Here is a 20,227-nt window from a genome sequence, read left to right on the forward strand (position 1 = left end):
GGTCAATTATCTGTAAGGGCCCTTGCAACTCCATGGCAATTATGATGCAAGTTGGCCTTTTGGGAGAAACACCAGTCTCCCTGCTTCTGTTTCCTTGTTACGTCCATTCTCTGCCATAAATTTTCATTCATTTATTATCTTTGCTAGTATAGAAACAACTTTCTGTGTAGTAATTACAGCCCCAATACACACTTTAGCTGTCATCTTGTTGGGAGTCTGGATGTTCTCATGGCCAGTGTTTGATAAGTGGTCTTTGTTGATTTTTGATGAATGTACATCTTTTTCTGGGGGCCCAGCGAAGGGAATGCCTGTGATGACAAAAGGCAGGGGGTTGTCTGTCAGCCTGCCTGATATAAAGCTATGGATTTATTGGTTTTGACTTGGCAAGTTGAGATGCATCTGTCCTTTACCGTGAACAGAGGACTGTCAATAAGAGTGGTATCATTTGCAGTGAATCCAGGAAGACATCTTCATTTAAAAGGTCATCAGGAAACCTTGGTAAACAAAGTTTTAAAGCCTAATCATGTTACGGTAACTTGGCATTTAAAAAAGAAATGTAATAAAGTTTCTGTCGAGGCCGTCTGTGTACTCTGTCTTAACCACACCTTCCAAATCGCATAGACTCCAACAGAAAGGGGCGTGGGTCTTACCCAATGCTGGCTGTAGGAAGTGTATGAACAGGCACGGCAGTCTGGCCAGACAGATGTGAGTACCATGTGCAAACAGAAAGTGGGGTCACAGCTGGAGGGCCATGGGGATCACCCATTACCAAAAAATAAGCAAATGCCAGATTCCTCCCCTTTTGTGTGAAAGCTGTTCTCCAGCATTGCATGAGGCCGCCATGTGATGACACAAATTCTCATTTAAAAAAAAGAAATCATGCTAGTGGTGAAGTCGCGTGGCTCACCATCTCTGGTACAGGTTTCCCCTGCTATCCCAAAGTAGAAGGGTTCCTTTGAAACCTGTCATAAGCCGAAATGGCAGAAAGCGAAGAAGCAATTACTGTCAATTCATATGGAAAAAGTGTTGAGCATTCCCAGACCTGAAAAAAAATAACCTCTCTTAGACTTTTCTGATACCCTAGGACACATCTCGATAACAGATGCACAAAATAAATCAAGATAAAGCCCAGATGCTCACAGACACAGTGCAAAGCCATGGCGGCATGATGCTGAGATGCTGAGCCTGGTTCCTAGGGAAGGAGCTTGGTGGGGCCACCCTTGCTGCTCGGGGAGCATGCTCCCTCCCTAATGGCTCGCTGCAAAGCAAATGCTGAACACTATTTTCCCTTGTCGCTTTGTTTCTGAAAAGCAAATATCCTCTTTGGATTTCTTTCAGTTAGTGAAACCAGGTGCCAATGTAGGTCTTTTCATAAAAGCAAAATGGTGGAACGTGGACTTTTTGAAAAGCAGGGAAGCTGTACTTGAAAGTAACAACTCTTCCCAGCACTCCGTGGCTTGGATGTGTTTCCATAAAGAAGTATACAAATACCGTTTTTTCCATTGAAAGATGAAGAACGGTGTTTAGAATAAGATACTCAACTTCTTAAGGAAAATCAGATTTAGAATGTGAGTTTTCCATTTGAAATGTGGAGGGTTGGGAAGTGATTTCCACTGCTGATAGGTTTTATAATCTCTTATAAATGTATTACTGCTTTCACCCCTCTTGCCACCATTTTGGTGGAATCCCAAAAACATACTCTGTCCAAGTCAGGAGGAGAGGAGAACTTTAAAAAGACTTCAAATGCTTAAAGAATAAATGAAGAAAATGGCCATGTTCTTATCCTTTCCAACATTTAAATTTGACAGTTCAACAGATGCATTACCTCTCAGCTCATCAAGTGGTTTAGCAATTTCCGTGAGTTTTACTACATTCAGATGGAGAAGTACGCGCGTCAAGCCATCAACGATGGAGTCACCAGTACCGAAGAGCTGTCTATAACCAGAGACTGTGAGCTGTACAGGGCTCTGAACATGCACTACAATAAAGCAAATGACTTTGAGGTAGGAACTCATCTTTATTGTTTGGTCCTCCCCCTTTTCTTTTTTTAAGAAAAATTTATTTTCTTTACCAATGTCCCCAAATCTGTTTTAGTCTTGTTATCTCACACGAGCATCCCGTGCAATAGGGTAAGAGGTAGAGCAGAAGGAGGAGGAGCCCCACTCTATGGGAAGAGTCACGGGGGACTGACCCACTCCTACGTCCTTTCCCACTCCCCAGCTCTGCTGCTTGCCTGAAGACCCATGGGCCACAGAAAAGGGAACTGGAGAAGTCAGAGAAAATTGCAGCAAGGAACCCACACACAGTGACTCCCTTTCCAGAGAAGAGGTCCCCACTCTAACAGGCCTTTTTGCTACTTAGTTTCTGGCATGTTGATTGAGCTGACATAGGCTATGTGCAATGATCGCTGCAAAAGTTGCTTTCTAAAAAAGTCTAGAAAGGTGGATGGGGGAGTGATTCCGTGGTTTCTACTTTAATCAGCATTTATTTCCTTTATGGAAGAAATGGTACGAGAATTTACTAAGTACGTATTGTAAGAGAGCCATCAACATCTTTTTATGGTTTAGTTTCTGTTTTTGTTCTTTTGGGGGGAGAGCCTTAGGATGTTTATCTCGCAGATGTGTAGCTTCACAAGCATGCCGCGATTTGTTCACACACACACACACACGTATATCTACAACATGCATATTCTAGATACACAAAGCAGTATAGACGATTCCCAGAAAGCAATAGCTACACAACAGTGAAAGATGTGTGGCTATGAGTAAAGCGTTTCTTTACTGGCTAATGCTGTGCCTTAGCAAACGTTTTTCATTGCAACGTGATGACTCTATAAGACAACACTAGCGAATCTCCCAGTCCTCACAAAGGCATTTTGCTGAGCCCTGCTGGATGAGGCAACAATAGTTAGAGGTGAGAATGTGGCAGGGTTCTGCAGGCTGAACCCCTGGTGGTGCGTGTAGACAGGTTGTGGGTGGCTTGACCACGTTAGTCCTTTTCTTGTGTTATCTTGAGGATAGGAATGTTCTTTTCCCCCCATCTACTCCTACAGGGGACCTTATGATAATACTCATGCTTTCGTCATGTAAGATAGGCACTCAGAAACACCCAGGAATTTGGCAACTTCAAAGGAAGAGAAGGGCATCTTGGTCTATACTTGTCAATGGAAGGGACTTGCCCATTCCTTTTGGGGCCATTCTTCCACTTTTTTTGGCAGTGCAGATCAGTGATGGTGGCTGATCAAGCACCAAAGGTGGAAACTTAGCCATGGGGAGGTCATGGTTTTCCCTTGAAAGTTTGAACGGTTCTACTGCAATTTAATTTATCTGTGTTATCCAAGACGAATATGTGTTTCTTGCCAAAGGTGTTATGAGCAAAGTTTCTCTTTGGCTGTTTGAACACATTAAAAGTGGGGATCCTTCTTGTTTTGCTTCACCATTATAAAGTCTCTGTGTTTAAAGTCTGTTGTAAGACAGCACTGGTTTACCGTCCTGACAGAACTCTCCAACAGAATTTCCTCTAGAGCTGAAGAATAGGATTATGGCTAGACATTTTAAAGAAATCTTATGAAGACTTTCATTTCTTTTTCTCCCCCTTTCTGATAAGTCTGTTGCTCTAAACTTTACCCGAAGAGAATTCAGCTGTGTACTAGTGAACTCTTTAAGAGCTGATACCGACAAATATTTGTTTGGCGGTGTGCGTCAAGCTTCCTAAAAGAATTGCCCAAGATTCACTCAATGAGTTCTGCATTTCTGCTGTGTAATATTCTCGAGAGGACAAATCCTTATGGTGCACATTAGGAGTTTTAGGGTTCTTAAACCTTACCTGGTTGGAATTTAATCCCCTGCTCACAGCACAAGGGCCAAAATGTCACAAGCAGGGATGGCTGGCACCAAGAGGTACCCAACAAGCTGCTCCATTTAGCATCATCTAAATCCTCCTTTAATATGATTAACATCTGATATTTCTCTCTTTGTGAATCATATCCACTTCCAGCCAGGACACCTCTCCTTTATCTGCAGTGTCTATTTTAAGACTGCTTCAGTGCAAGGAGTATGGGGCCCGGGGAGCAGTTTTGTCACTTCTCATGTGACTTCAGACGAGTTATTGGTCTATTCTGGGTCTTTCCCTTCTTCAGTCAAAAAATTAGGATCCTTCCGGAAATGTGGTAAGACATAAAGCAGGAACATGGATTCTGGGCTGTTCCCTCCACTCACACCTAGGCACATATGCATACACGCGTGCCCCTCGCCCCAATCACTAAATAGCTTTTCATTTCGCCTCCCAGTTGGGCGCAGAAGCTTCAGATAAGATGATCCCTTCTTTTCTGTGCCTTTGTGCATGGAGGTCAGTGCTTAAGTGAGATGCTTAAAAAGCCACTGGTCTTATCAATGTAGCTTGACCACTGCGGGCCGTGGCCCACGAGCCACAAGTAGACCCGGCACCTCAAGCTGAATATCTCAGCTGATACTGTGTGCCCTGCTTGACTTTTGTATTTAGGCTTCTCCTCTTAAGATCAAGTAAAGTGAATCTGTAGTCTAACAGGAGCAAGTAAAGAGGATGGCCAAATAGAGAACTACACCTTGGGTTGTTGTTTTTTGGTTTTTGTTTTTTTCTAATTTTTAAACAGGGATGAAGCATGGTAGAGAGATTTTGAAGTTATGGCTACATGTTGCCCAAAGATCCAGTCAGTTTAAAGGACTATATATTCACCCAATTGAGTATTAGCTAGTCAAATAATAAAACAGCTTATTGATGGCATTTTTAAATTTCTCAATCAGTTGTTTGTAACAGTAACAAAATAGCTAACGTTTATTGGCTGTACTCTACAGTCCTGGGCACTCTTCTAAGTGTTTTACCAGTATTAACTTATTTAGTGTGAGCAGTAATAATGCTGTGGGTGTTAATAGAAGAAAAAGTTCAGTCTGCCTAAAGCTTTCTACTATTTTTTAAGTAATTCTAAACTGGTGGGAACAGGTAGAACCAGGGAAAGAGAATGAAGCTAATGCCTTCCCTCCTTCCTTCTTTCTCTTCTGCTGCTTGTCTTTTTTTCAGCTTTCTGCTCTGTCTCTGCCTCTGTCATAAGCTTGCTGGTGGCACCTCTGTCACTGCTTAGCACCACCCCCCTCCAGCCCCTGCTGCTCATGGCTCTCAAGGCCAGAGTGGTTGCTGACCCCTGGCCTACAGGAAAATAAAGCAGATGGGGAAGGTTTATCACTAGCGAGGAGGGAGTGGCTTGAATCTCCTCCTCTGGACCCTGCGTTTCCTGGCCTTTATGAGTCAGGACCTTCTAAGTGACAGGAGGGCTTGTTCTGCCTTTTGTATCAGTTTACACAATGGCCAAGATTCTTGGCACAGCACTCAGACTTAGTGTGGTGAGAGCTTGAGAAGACCCAGGGGAAGGGGGAGAAGACACAGACAGGGGAGGGGCACGCACGCCACCGTCAGTCTGTGCTGGCCACCTCACATGGGGTGGGGCATCTGGCTTCTGAAGGTGAGTGTGCGAAGGTGTGCAGGAGAGGGGTGTTTAATTACAGGCTGCATCTTTCACTCCTGCTTCTCACGTTTAATGAGATTGGCAACAATAAATTTGTCTTTCCAGGTGTTATGGTATATATTTCCATGCCTCATTCTCACTTCCCTTTGAAGAGGTTCCAGCATTTTTTTATGGGGAGGGGAAGGAGGGTTGGGATCCCTTCCCAGTTTTTAAATCATACTGATACTTCTGACTTTAGGGGCAGAGGAGTTGGATTTTATTACTTTTTTGTTTCCCTCACAATTGTGACAGGAAGGAAGGTAATGATGGCTGTCAGTTTCCAAGGCTGCCCTGCGCGCTCCCTGTCCTTCTCCAGTACCAAGAGGAGGTGGCTTTTGCCCCTCGGTGCTCAGCCAGCATCCCTCCCAGGCCTACAAGTGATAGCCATTTATCAGCAGGCAGGGTCCCCGTGCCCTGTAAGAGTGACCAGCCCCAACTGCCCTCCCTCAAGACCCAGGTGTGGGGAGGGGAGGCCGAGAAAGAAACAGAATGGGGAACTTGACTCATCGATTAGCGGACTCGTACAGACCATCTCCTAAGACACTGACATCCCACCGAGCAGATGCTTCATCACAGAGCCTGTGGCTCAACTTTTTTCCAGGCGTCACATGACCCGCAAGAAGGGTAGTTCTGCAGACCCACTTCTGCACTGTTGAAAGAGAAAATCAAAATGCAGCACCCCTCACACCCCACCCCCACTGCAGACACTGAAATACACGTGCTGAACACATTCTCTCCACCCCGCCTGCCCGCCCGCCCCCAACCCTCCCGCTTCCCACACAACCCACGTTGAAGAAGATTTCATGTATTTGGAAATCTTTCATTCACATTGTCACCGCTCTAAAGAAAAATGAGGACAGGTGGGTTTAGGAAGCGCTTCCCTCCTCTCCAAATAGATACTTAAATATGAGTGATCATTTGGGAAACTGGCACATGAGTGAAACCCTTTTACTGCCGTTGTGGTCTTTTGGCCTCTGAGCTGCTGAGCCATTTGAGTGATCACATGACACACATCCTTGGTGGGCGGTGAGGAGGGAAAGAGACTCTTACCATTTCTTCCCCTGCCAGTCCCGCCACTGACAAGCCAAATTGATCTTTTAAGAGACTAAGTGAATGTTCCCTAAATATATGTACACACATGGCTGTCTGGGAACATATTCCTATGCAGAATGATGGCCTGAAGTGTGAGGGACAGAACTGTAAAGAGGCCGGCTTCGAGGTGGGCTGGAAGGGGTGGGGGCTGGGGGGGGGGCTGGGGGGCAGAGGCAGGATTGTGCATGCACGGAGCCTCATTTTTGCCCCACCGTCCTTTTGGGATTCAAGGTGTTGATCAGTATAATGAAGCGGGCCCATTGATTTATCATCTATTTGGTAATGTCCTTGCATTTTTAGCTCCCTGTGTCTTTTTTGTCATTGGGTTACATTCAAGCACAGTAAGATCAGCTTTAAAACCTCCTTACTCAACAGCTTTATTAGTTATAGCATTCCATGACCTTTCTCAACATTCTTAAAGAAAAAGATACAGTGTAACGTCGCTTTACTTTGCTTATTGTCCTTTGTTGGGGTGAACAAAGCATTTTCTACAGTGGCTATAGCACATAATTATACAGCTTTCAATGGCAGTGTCTTGGCACATATCAAAGTTCAGAGAAGCCTTTAGGAAAAAAAAAATGTTTTGTGGCAGCCTAGGGAGGGTCTCATCTTTCCTTCAGAAAATAGTTCAAGGCTCTTCTGTCAAGCTTCCCTACTTAGAGCTTTTTCTCCTCCTGCTTCATAAAGTTTAAAGCGGATTCAGTGGAGTTCTATGATCTATTTCCTTTGAAAGATTGTTCCTCAGCACAGAGAGGCCCTTTGACTTCAAGAGTTCACAGATTCATGTCTTTAGGTATCATATGTCTGACCTTATCAGTTACTCCATTTAATGTCGGAGAAAAAGTCTCGACTCTTTGTGTTAGTCTGTTTTGCCTCTATGAAATGATTTGGTGAAAAGACCATCCTTTTTAACACACCACTGAGAGGCCGTTTCTGCTGCAACCTACCCTGTGGCTTTTCTCTCTTTAAAAAAAAAAAAAATTGTCCTTGTGTTTTGTGTATGGATGAGTTCACAGTGAGAATAGAATTATACAAGGGCAGACGCACACACAAAAAAAATCTTTTGCTTCCCTCCCTCCCCGCCCCCCCCATGATCTATTGGCTCTCTTGGTGGCTGTACCCCAACAGGAGAAGCCATTTAGCAAACACAGAGGTGGCAGCCGTGATGCTGGGATGGCAGTGGGTTTTCCCTTGCTACGACCTACCCCTAAGGCCTTCATAATTAATTGTCCTTCAGAGATGAGGGAAGTTCAGAGACAGTGTGTGGAGTGATGTCTATTGTCTGACATTCAGTTCTCCTTGCCTCTGCTCTTTTTCTTCGTCCCACAAAGGGTTATCAATAGGAGAAAGGGAGCAAGTTCTCTGCAGAGAGCCGCTGGTGGTGGCTGGAGCTTTCGGTGGGATGTTAGCATTGTGTTCGGCCCATCCTGGCTTAAATGTCTGGAGAAGTTCTGACAGCCTTTTGAAAATGAGCCTGTTTATTTCGTCTAGATGAAACAAACTCATTTAGCCACCTAAAGCTTGTTCAAAAGTTGGCGATCCCTTTTCACGTGGCCAATAATATTTTAAATCAAATTTCCTCGGCCTCCTAACCACTCCCGGATTTGATTTCACTGTAATCATTTGGTTCCTTTTCAGCCGCAGGGCAGAAAATTTAGTGCTCGTTCACTCATTTCTCTTAAGCGTCTCAGTATAAATTTGTAAGAGTAAGTCTTTTTTGCAAACGCTCTTTTTGGTGAGGCATAGGACTTTGGTTCTTGAAAGTAGATCATTCTTGTTTAAAAATATTGTGTCACCTTCAGTGATTGCCTTAAGCCAATCCTCCAGTGCTATTTGGTAACATGACACAAAACCATGCAATCTGTGTGCCCCCCAACCCCTGCTTTTGGCTGAGACACAAACTGAAAGATGCAATGTGGAGACAGCTATTTGAGAAGTAAAGGAGGAGGGCCATTAATGATTATTATACTTCTGTTCCTGTTAAATAGGGTGAAGCCAAGAAAAACAAATATAATTGTTCTTCCAAAGAGCGGTTGAACGGGCACATTAGAAAGGTTTAAGATCCCTGTCGGGTGCACAGTGACGTCGAGGCTGAAGGGAAGCCTATCTCAAGGAAATCTCTGGGTCTCTCAGAGCAGCCCCTCCCGGATGAAGGGACCCATCACGATGGCCAGAAGTGATTCTGTCCCCGTAACCTCCTTGAACAACTTTCACCACTTTTTTGGTATTTTAAGAGAAGCTGTGTATGGAAGTTGACACAACTAATATAGTCATACCAAAAAGGGGGGTCATAAAAAATTAAAGTTCTTCTTATGAATCTTTCATCAGAAGCAATGAAAAGGGACACGAGTGTAGCCTCAGTCCTTTGTGCTGCAAGCTCTTCTTCCGGGCTCTGGGCTGTTGTTCTTGCAGCTCCTCAAACAGACTTTCACTTTCAAACTGACAAAAGTCACTTAGAAGCCAGACAGCTGTACTAACACACCCACCTTAGCGGGCGGGAGCCGCGGCAGGTGCCGAACCCTCCGACAAACCTGGTTTCAGATGGGCGGGGGCCGCTTCCTCCCGCCTGCCTGCTACCCGTACCCTTGTGCCGAGGGGGGGTGCCATGCGTGACCCAGTCGCGGCCTCCTGGGCCCCCGCAGGTGCCCCCAGATTTTTCTTGTCTTCCCTTTACAGCCGGAAACACAGACGTCCATGATCATATTGATACCTCAGGTGGGATGGCCAGGGCCCGGTTCGAGAAAAGTCTGAGCACAGAACTTGGCAGAAGGCAGAGGGAGTTTGTCTCTCCCTCTCAGGAGGGAGAAGCTCCCTCCTTCCATTTCCCCCTTGCTTCTCTTTATTCACTTTTTTTTTTTCCTGCCAGTCTGAAGCTCTCGTAAGCTTTTCAGATTGCTGCTGCCTCCTCCTCGGGAGGAACTTGGGTCGGATGAGAAACCCCCACTGGTGGTGGGGACAAGCCCCCCCCCCGCCCAGGATCAAAGATCCAGCTAGAGACAGCTAGGCTAGGTAGTTCTGCCTGCCTGCCAGGCCTCGGGGCAGCCGCCGCTGTGGGCCGTGGCAAGTCCTCCCTGTGTGTGTGTTACAGCCCCCCCCCCCCCGTCACCTTGTGTACAGTCTGGTCTGTGACACTGATGGTGATTATGTCATTATTTTGCTCTGGGGGCCCTGGCACATCTGCAGAACCCAAGCACATCTTCTTTGTTGCGCTGGCAAACATCCCACACCACAAATGCTTCATTAGCCCTGCTGCTGGCCTCCTTGCCAGACGCGAGTGCCCAAGCCCAGGCTTCTTTCTGCTCCGTTCTTTTGTGTCACTGATGATCGTGTATTCATCTTCCCGGTTCTTCCCCATTTTCCTCGACTTCTGAACTCCAGATGTCCCAGTTTTCTTGCCCAAATCACTCTGAGGTCTACAATGAGAAGCAGGGTGACTCTACCCCTTAACCCATCCCCACCCCTTGCCACCTTCCTACTTCTCCGTTCCCCAGATGGAGAGTGACTTTGAACAGCTCCCCAACACAAGGGCTAACATTTTCAAACCTGTGGTTTGCGGAGATACCAGGGGACTGCTCCCAGTATATGACGGTAGATCGGGCTGGGATGAGGAGTTATTAGATACTGCTTATTGGACGGATGCCTTTCTCCTCCATGCCACTTCTTTCCTCTCCTTGGCTCATTTATTTGCTTTCTACACATTGCCACATTTTAACAATTTTCAGAAAGCAGTCTAAAATGTGAGTGCAGAAAAGATTCTTCACACTTCGCTCTGCATGTTATGGTCATCTGAAGGTTCTTTTTCTATGAATGGAATCTTCATCTCCACTCATCCCCCTACCGAAGTCCCCTGCCTCCTTCTGCGGCCCTAACCTCCCCAGCCCCCAACAATGACCTATTATTAGATATTTAAAGTGATTAGCACTTGGCTTTTTGGGAAAGGAGCTGAAACATTCCCCTTAAGTTTTATTCTGTGTATTTCACAGAACCACGGCTTTTGTTAAGGTGTGCTGGTTTCTCCATTAACTGCAGTAAATTTCAGAGTTTAGTATGTTGGGCTGTGATGGGTGCTCCATAATTGGGATGTTTAATTTCCCCTTAAATTTGAACTAATTGGCCTGTGTTACCATACTATGAGTAGTTTCCCCAATGGAGAGTTTAACCAGTTTTTTATCTCCCAACCACTGCAACATAAGATGTTTGAAATGTCTCTATCTTGAATAAAACAGATTTTTCGTTTTAAGGATTAAGTTCATATTTTTATGGGAATCATGGTCAGATCTAGGACAGAGACACCGGTAAGGAATAAAGAAAACTCCTGGTGAGGAATGAGTTGTCATATGGTACCAGGCCCGAACACTCTCCAGTCCCTGAGCCCCGTTCCAAATCTTAGGAACGATCTGGCTGGGAGAGTAAAGGGAGAGGTGGTCAGATCAGTCAGCTACCCAGCCCTCTGGCCAGGAGAGACTGGTACTTGTCATTGATGGAATCATTTTCGAAAGACTCAGGATGTCCCCAGAACATTCCCAACCTTCCGTCATTAGCTCATTATGGTTTTATCACCCATGGGTTTATTTAAACCTTTTTTTAAACTTAACTGCATTCTCAGAGTATATCACTCCTCAAGATAATAATTCTCTAAATTTATTACCTGCTGTGAAAATTGCATCTTCTTTTTATGGTTCTTAAAGTGATTTCCCTGGAACTCCAAAGGATCTCCCTTGTTATAATATCCTGGGATTTGTGAACAGGACTGTGACCATATTCTCCATTTCCTTTCTGATTTTATAGACTTTGATCATTCCTCCCTCTTAATCTTCATCTCTCCAGATTAAGGGGCTCTAATCCTTTTTAAAAGTCTAATCTCATACAGTAAGTGGGCTGCCCCTGATCATTTTCGCTGCCCTTCTGTAATGCATTTCCGGCATGACTGTGTCTTCTCGAGGGATAGTTGCACTTACCAGACCACAGGACAGAATTCCAGCCATGGGCAGCCACACTATAGTTTGGTGGTTGTACCTCTCTCACACACACCCAATGCGATTTGTTTTGTTGGTCCCAGAAGTTTATCCTCAGAAGTTGGATTTCTTGAGTAACATCTCAGTAGCACTTTTTGCTTAAGATGATCCCCTGACACCAATTTATGAGCCTCTTGGCAAGTATTCTGGCAAATCTGAATGTGTCTCCAGGACATATCCAGCCAAATAAAAAAATGGGCAGATCCACCATGCTGTCTGGATGTTTTCAGTGTTTCTGTAGATAAAGTATCAGGGCATTTGATATCATGAAGACATGGCCTTAGTCTTGGGCTTGAGTCTTTAAAATGCTAAAACTAGGGCAAGAAAGCTCTGGCCTCTAAATTATTCTTAGGCAGGAAACAAAATGTTCACTTACAAGTAGGTGTTATTTTATATGAAAGCATCACCTTGAAATCTTAAGAAGGAAATCCTTTGGGGAGTCTTTGCAATGTCAGTGGTCCTGAACTAATAATAGTGCAGAACCTAAGAGCATGGATTCTGGAACTGGTTCCTGGGGTCAGATCCCAGCTCTTGAAACCTTGGCAAGTGTCTTACCCTCCCTGTGCCTCAGTTTCCTTGTCTATAAAATGGGGAAAATAATAGCAACTACCTCACAGAGTTGTCTTCAGAATTAAATGAATATACATGACTGTATTAGCACAGAGTAAGTGCTGTATAAGCATTTGCTTTTATTAATTCATAGAGCCAAGTAAAAGTTACCTTGCTGCTGTTATCAGTAGCTCAACGATTGCACCATTTCCTGCTGATCCTAAATAGGCAAACAAACAAATGAGCAAACACGGAGTTCTCATCAGAATTGGGACAAAGAGTCAATGCAAAACTGGTTTTTAAAAAGAGAAAGTGATTCCTCCTGCCCCAGGTGTGGCTGTAAAGGTGACACCAGCCTGGACCAACTCCAGGATTCTGGAGTCATGGGTTCCAGATGAGAAGGGCAGCAATGAGGGGAGGGGTTCTGGCCGAGGGAACACCAGATTAGAGGGTCTGCTTCTGGCCACACCTGCCTTGTTGAGCTCTACTTTGCTCACCCGTCAAGTGATAAGATGAAACACAGAGCTTTGTTCTATCTTTGAAATTCTGTGATTCTAGAACACATTCTGCATTCTTGAAATAAATCCTGGGCACGATGCGAAGCTTTAAGCAGTGACTGTGGAGCCCCTAGGAATCCAGATGGTGCCCATGTGGGACCACTTCCACCCTTGTGGCTCTGCTGTGGCTTAATTATCTCAGTGACAATCTCTAGGGTACCCATTTTCGTGTTCTCCCAACGCTCTCTTTGCAGATCTAAATCTCAACAGTGCCCTTGGAGATGTGGCAACTCCCATGCTGGGATTACAGAGACTAATTTTTTAAATTCATAAACATTTATTGACTGAATTGGCACGAGTCATTATACTTGCTGCTCACTTTATGGGTTGGGTTGGCTAGGGCAGCCAAACAATGAGGACATTTGTCCTGAAGCCCTCATGTGAGTGGGTTTTCTAGGAGATGGAACAGAACTGAATAAACTAAGAGAGATGCTATATACCTGTTCCCACACGTATCCCACTATGCCATACCTCCACCTGGACCATCAGCATTTCCGCTATGCATGAACCTCTGTATATAATACAACATCTGCCCTCGTTCAGGACAGAAAGAGTTGTTTCGGATAACTACCTTCACTATTAGGCTGGGTTGGCAATTTTTGCAAAAGCCACACCACCTTTTCTTCCAAGATGGTGGTAATCTCGATCATGAAAGTCTTTCCCAGTGGGATTTTGTGGGTGTTCATGCGTTTGTGGTTGGTATCAAATCCTCACACAAGTCATTTGGATATGTATTTTTCATCTTTTTATGGTTATGGTCCCCAACTTGTGTTTTTGGGGGGGAAGGGGCTACCAAAGCATTTTAAAGTAAAATTTCGTTCTAAAAGTGATTTTTAGTAAAAGGTAGTATGTCGACTGAGAACAAGTGTGGGGGTTGAGTGGCGCTAAAGGCAGAAAAACAACCAGAAGCAGAAGTGGGTAATGATGAAAGGCCCTGGTTTCAAGGCCACTGTGTTTCCTTTAATATAGAGACAATTTTTAAAGACTTATCATTTTCAGTGGCCTGACAGTATACAAGATAATCTGTATATCGATTCCTGTAATTGCCTTTCGGCAGGGCCAATGCAAGGGCCAATCCCTGACAGCATCCTAAGACTCCCCACCGCAAACATTACCTCAAGTCCCGTTAGGTGTTGACATGGGTCTAGAGGGCTCCCAAAGGCCCCCGGGGCCATTCGAGAATCTGTTTCTCCCCTTTTCCAAACCATTTACCTTTCTTAAAAAAGGAATTTCAGAGCCATTCCCAAGCTCTTAGGTTGCTTTAAAATACAGCTCATCCTTCCTTTTGCAAAGGGTAATTGTGGAGGAGAGACCAATAGAATACTCTAGAAACACAAAACAGAATTTCTCTGACAGAACAAAGATTTTTTTTAGTCAAAACCAAAAGATGGGACTGAGGCCTTTAATCCCAGTCCTTTCTCAGAGCAGCCCCAATATTATTTAGGATGCATACTCTGTTGTCAGCAGAGTGGTGGTCTCTCCCAAGATCCGGTGTTCTTGGAAGCACTCTTTTGATTATCACCCGTACCTCACAGTGCCTTCTCTGGTGCTTGCCATGGGTGATGCTATTCTCATCGTCCTGCCTGAACCCCACTTCCTAACAGTTTCTCCCTGGGTTCCTCACTCACAGGCTCTATCAGCATGAATACAGGGCACGCAGACTAGTTTCCATGTTAGCCTAGGCAAAGCTTAATTACAAAGATAAACCTGGTGCAGAAAACAATCACGTAATGCATTCTCGAACGAAACAGGAATAACTGTGGATTATCTGTGCCCTAGCTTCCTTTCGTGCAATATTGGAGAGTTTATGTCTTGTTGTTTTTGGATAAGCTCCCATCCAAGAATGGCACCAAGCTTGGCCCTATTTATTTTACCACCTCACCCAGTAATTGTAGCAAAAGTTAAACTTTAAGCACTATTAGCCTGTCTTGAACTCAGATACCAATGGCACATAATTCGTGGGGCTGCCTTGAAGGGAAGTGAGTTAACACTGCAGTGTGGCCAGTATGCTGCTCGTTTTTCCATCTAAATATCGAGCTGATTCATTTGATGTGTTGTGAAGGAGGTATGGATTCCGCCATCTCATACTTTTGAATGTTTCCTGGCAGGAACGTTCCTAATGAAAAGCTCCTCATCAAGGCAGAGAAGGACTGAAGTCTTCCTGGGCCTTGATTATCTCTGGGTGTGGTTTCACTCTGTTCCCATAGACGTGGGCAGCCTTCCGTGCATCTGAGGAATGGCGTGACATTGCAGGTTGAAGTTGGGTGAATCGATCCCAGCTACCCTGCAAGAACAAGTAGTGTGCTGACCCAGTGAGGCACACAGGATTAGTGAAGAATGAAAGCGCATTCAGGAACGTTGTTAGCCCTCAAGTTTGGCTAAGAGCAGAAGTTGGCAAACTATGGCGTTTGGGCCAGATCTGGCCCTCAGCCTGTTTTTTATGACTCTGAGTTCAGAATGGTTTTTATATTTTTAAAAAGTTGTAAACAAGAAGAAGAATGTGCAACAGAGACAGAATGTGGCCCACAAAGTCTATGTATTTACTATCTAGCCCTTTACAGAAAAAGTTTGCCAACCCCTGGCTCAGATTGTTTCGTTCTTTTGGAGAACATGGACTCTCCGAGTCCTGAGGTTCCAAAACTCCATGATTCTTGGATGAAATATCTTGGTCCAGGTCTTACCTGAATGGCTAGCCTATCAGATGCATAATTCTGGCAGGAGCTTCCAGTTGTGTTTAAGATCTAAGTGTATTTCCAACGCATCCTGGGGGCAAAGAGATTAGGAAAGTATTAGATTTTCGTTTTTAATACTTTTTCCCTGATTTTCTTCTTGTTGAATTTTATTTGTTCATTTGTTTTGTCTGTTTAAACTTGGAGTCATTCTTTGAAACGTGTGCAGAGTTCGGGAGGGAAGGAATATTTACTCCATCACCACAAATAACATGACAATCATTTTGTTTCCTGACACGTATACCACCAAGACTTCCAAACATGAGCAAATAAACTAGCCATTTTAATCATATTTGATGAACCAAATTTCAGTGCCAAAAAATAATTTTGACAGTGTCATAGAGTGTATTATAATGACATTTGCCATTCTGTTCCCGGCAAACTAGTTAAGTACCTACTTTTCTGGGGCTATGGGAGAAATGGTTTTATTTCTCTTGATATCTCTACACAGAGTTACCAGTGGAATGTTTATATAGTTTAAAAAGCATACACACATACAGCATACACAGCAGGTCAAGTAGATGTTAAGACATTCTTTTTTATTCCCGAAAGTCACAATTAGTCAAAATGCTCCATCCAAGCACATTTCTTTCTTTTTGTTTTTTTTAAGATTTTATTTATTCATTGGACAGAGAGAGATATAGTGAGAGCAGGAACAGAAGCAGGGGGAGTGGGAGAGGGAGAAGCAGGCTTCCCACTGAGCAGGGACCCCGATGCGGGGCTCAATCTCAGGACCCTGGGATCATGACCTGAGCCAAAGGCAGATGCTTAAGGACTGAGCCACCCAGGTGCCCCCAAGCACATTGCTTGATCATCATTTGATGTTTTTATCAACACATACATTATCAACATCTTAGAGGTGTAGAAATTTTATTGTGCATTCTGTATTTTCTAAATAGCCTCTTTTAAGAGAGAAAGACTCAGGTTAGGTGAGGAAACAAAGAAAGCACTCAGGGAGTGCCTCAGCCCTTCCTCCAGGCTGCTGTCAGAGAAGCCCACCGGAAGGGTGATAGCCTGCTGCATCCCCAGCCCCTCACTGCCCACGCTACGGACAAAAGTCCACGTCCCCTGATGCTTTTTCTTGGAGCTCTACTGTCTGTTCAAGGTAGATCCTTAGCCTCCCTCCTTGCACTTTCCACGTGACTTTTCATTCTTTTTACTACGCTTCCTCCAATGGGGCCATGTCCACCATGTCCTCTCTGGTGGTTCCTCTACCGGCATTTCTACGGACTGGTACAGCCCCGGAGGATGCCAGGTGGGTTCCCTTGGAAGTTTTCCTGCCACAAGCTCAATGTATGTCCCTGCCGCAGCGACAGACGGAGAGACATGCTTTTCTTTTGCCACTTTTTCTAATTATCCCTGCAGCTCTTTCAGTCTGGCTGGGAGCAACCTGGGGGCCGTTGTGTGGGTCTCCTCTCCCTCCCACTCTGTCCCCACCCCCGCCCCTGGCACATTAACATGACATTGCATGGTGTGCACAGAACAGGAGCAGCTTCCACCAGCTGAAACCTCTGATCCCAAACCCACCAGAGAGTTTGGCTTTTGGATTTTGGCAAGAAGGCCTGTTGCCCATCAGGTCAGCATGAATAAAGATTTCTTTCTTCCTTTCTTTTTTAAAGTCAAGCACCAACTGACACTGCCCGCCCCCCCCACCACCAAGCTCCCTTTCTCAAGACAATTTAACCCCATCTCCCAAGTACATTTTTTTTTTCTGAATGCATGGGATTTTGTTTTATTCTTTTCCTGTGAGACAACCAAGAAATCTACTATATGTAGAATCTGAAAGCCAAATCAATTCTAAGCCATCTTATCATTTTTAAAGTATGTTTATCCAGCTTTGCTGTAGGAACAAGCAGACTGTTTGAAGGCCACATACTTTTCAAACCTTGGTTGCAACACGTTTGCCCCGTTTTGAAACTGTCTTTATCTAGCCGAGAAAACGAAAATCTATTTGACAAAGTGGCACTCTGGCCAGTTTATCTTGCAATATGGCTTTAGCTCACTGAGTCTATTGATTTCCTTAAATTAATGTTTACAGAATGCTACTGAATTTTGCTCAACAGAACATTGTTCTTTTGAAGGTTTGTAAAAAAAAAAAATGATACAGACTGTTATCGCCATGTGTTCCTTTGCTTAGAGGAAACATGGGGGGTTTTTTGTTTTTGTTTTATTGTGTTTTTTGTTTTGTTTTGGTTTTTTCTTTTGTTTTTTTTTTGTTTTGTTTTTGTTTTGTTTTTAAGGACAGCCTTGAACTATAGCCACTTCCTATAAGCATTTACTCTTCCCATATTTAAGTAGCAAAACATGTTACTAGGGCATTGAGCCCGCTCTTAGGCCTAAAACTGCATGCTGATTCAGTCCTGTACGGTCCCCGAAAGCTGAATGCCACTTGGAGCATCAGAGTGAAAGAGTCTTTAGTCCAGTTGCTGCCACAGAATCTTCCTCTGCCTCCCTTGGTATAACCTGGCAGGCGTTGGCAAGTGGCTTTGCAGCCAGTGCTCCCCAGATAACGCCAGGCCTTCCAAACATAGGTGTGAGCATCCTAATAAAATTTAAATGTCATGTAGCTAGTTGGTGGGAACTCTAAATATAATACCTCGTTCTTTGACCGTGGCACTCAGCGATTAATATACAAAACCTAATCTCTAGTGACGATTTTAAAACTGGACTTCCCACGGAAGCTCCCGTGGCCCTTTAGCTCCTGACAGGGATTCAGATGACAATCATGAAGTGATTAAAATAAAACTTAAGAAATACAAAGTAACTTTCTCAACTTGTTGACTCAGCCAATAAAATTGCTCAAGCAAACATACTCAAAGCATCTCTCAAAATACCGCCTTGTACACATTTACTGATCACAGTGAAACACTTCCCAAGAATTGGACTCTTCTTTAAAGGTTCAAAGCATCACCTTACATTCGGGGGGATATTTTATGCTTCCCAAAGCCCATTGCTGTTTGCTGTCCCACCTGATCCTTTTCCCCCCCCCCCGCAGTGACGGGTTGGCGGGGCCCAATCCCACAATGCACTTCGTGCATCCTGCACCATGTCTTCCTTCCGGGCCGGTTAGTCCCCAGGCCAGCACATAGGGTAAACGCGTGCCTGGCTGCAAGGAAGACCCTTTGTAACAGCATCTTGTAACCATATTTGATAGCTCCAGGTTTCCTCCTCTGCCTCTGACAGGAAAATTCAGTGAGAATGAGACAGTGGAGGGGAGCAGCAATATCGTATCTGTTCTTGCCTGTTCATCTGATAATCTCTTTGAGGAGTTACTAAAGCATCTGAGTTTATCCATTTAAGTCCACTGTGTCTGCAGTGTAAGTCCCCAGCTTGTGCCACTGCTGTCAGGAGCTCTGTCTCTCCTTGATCAATATTTACTTAACAAACAGCAGGGATGGGAGAGTTTGTTTAGAGGAATCATGTGCGCACCAGGGTGAGTGAATGCTCGGGAAAGTACTTCAACTTTGTCTCCTTCCCTAGGACCTTTGTGTGCATGTGTGTGTGCGCACGTGTGCATGTTCAGAGGCCCTTTCTCTTTTTAGCTTCTCCAAAGACACTTAGAAGTCCTCTAGAAAATGCCCCGCAATATGTGATTAGTGCATTGTTTACACTCTAAGAGAACTCATGATGTAAATTCAGTTTCGAAAGTCCCAAGTTCGATTTTCCTTTTATGCTCCTACACAGGTTAAACATTTTGGAAAGACTCTTGGGATGAACAAGATGCACAAGCATCTTCCTTTGACCCCTCTCAGATAAGTGGGAGGGAAGAAGATGTAGATGGAAACAATAAAAGCAGTTTGGACAAGGCAACTCTATATTTCTGATGGCATTAGATTGTTTTTTTTTTTCCTGAAAGCCCAAAGAGAAAAGTAGCTCTCCAGATTTTCAAAGCTGCTTACCCAGTTTTTGGAATTAGATATGTCTAACGCTAATAATAAATACAAATACCACGGCGTTCAAGTTTAGAGAGCACTATTCTTTCAACTTCACCGAAATAATTGCTTGAAGGCTCAAGTCAGTGTCTCCAATACAGTTGACTTGGAGGCATCTGGGTCTAGTTTGAGGGGTTTTGTTTCTGTGTGGGTAGAGGCTGGGGGAGTTATTTATTTATTTGATTTTGTGAATTGGAGTTGTAAAGCCATCTGAAATATTCATGCAGAATTGTCTGAGAAGCCCGTTTCTGTTTTATTTACTGCACAGCAGAACAGCCACAGTGGATTAGTTCTACAATACCCGTAACAAAAGCCCAACAGCTGATGCATGTGATGTTAGGAGGTGACAAAACAGTTAAAGTATGCTGCTGGCTACAGGCAAGCAGTCAGCAGATGCAGACAAAAGGGTTTGTGACAAGAATAACTCTCTCTCCAAGGCGAGCAGTGAAGAGTATCCAAAATACCAGTACCCTTTTCTCCTTGACATTGTCTTCTTACAGTCAGCATTTTATTGCCCTTTTATAGTATTAAAAAAAAAAAAAGCAGAGAAGGAAGAAGAAACAAAACCCACACACAAACTAATTCACCAAAATACTAGCCGCAATGTTACTTTTCCATCCGTTAAATACTCCTGCCCATACACAGGTTCCCTTTTACATTTCTCCTTCAAAGTAAGTTTGAAAAAAATAATAGTTTAAAAGATGAACTGAATAGATGATCTCCCTTGATAAGATTGTAATCTACTGATAACCTTGATAAGCCATTTGAGCCTTTGGTTATTGGGGAGGGGCTGGGGAGAGAGCATTATGCCTGGTTT

General features: G+C 44.2%; 1 protein-coding gene across 9 annotated transcripts in view; it reads left to right on the forward strand.

Annotated features, from left to right (window-relative positions):
* Positions 1 to 20,227, forward strand: part of PROX1 (prospero homeobox 1) — a 57,480-nt gene that overhangs the window by 26,714 nt on the left and 10,539 nt on the right. For 8 of the 9 annotated variants that reach the window (XM_027611048.2, XM_027611052.2, XM_027611046.2 and 5 more), the window contains one exon: positions 1,809 to 2,003. In XM_027611048.2, the coding sequence (XP_027466849.1) occupies positions 1,809 to 2,003 (195 nt within the window). Of the gene's footprint in view, positions 1 to 1,808; positions 2,004 to 8,616; positions 8,967 to 20,227 lie in introns of those variants that run through there. The other variant, XM_027611054.1, reaches the window with a different exon arrangement.

Source organism: Zalophus californianus, chromosome 10 (genome assembly GCF_009762305.2).
Source record: "Zalophus californianus isolate mZalCal1 chromosome 10, mZalCal1.pri.v2, whole genome shotgun sequence".
In the NCBI taxonomy this organism is placed as follows: Eukaryota; Metazoa; Chordata; class Mammalia; order Carnivora; family Otariidae; genus Zalophus; species Zalophus californianus.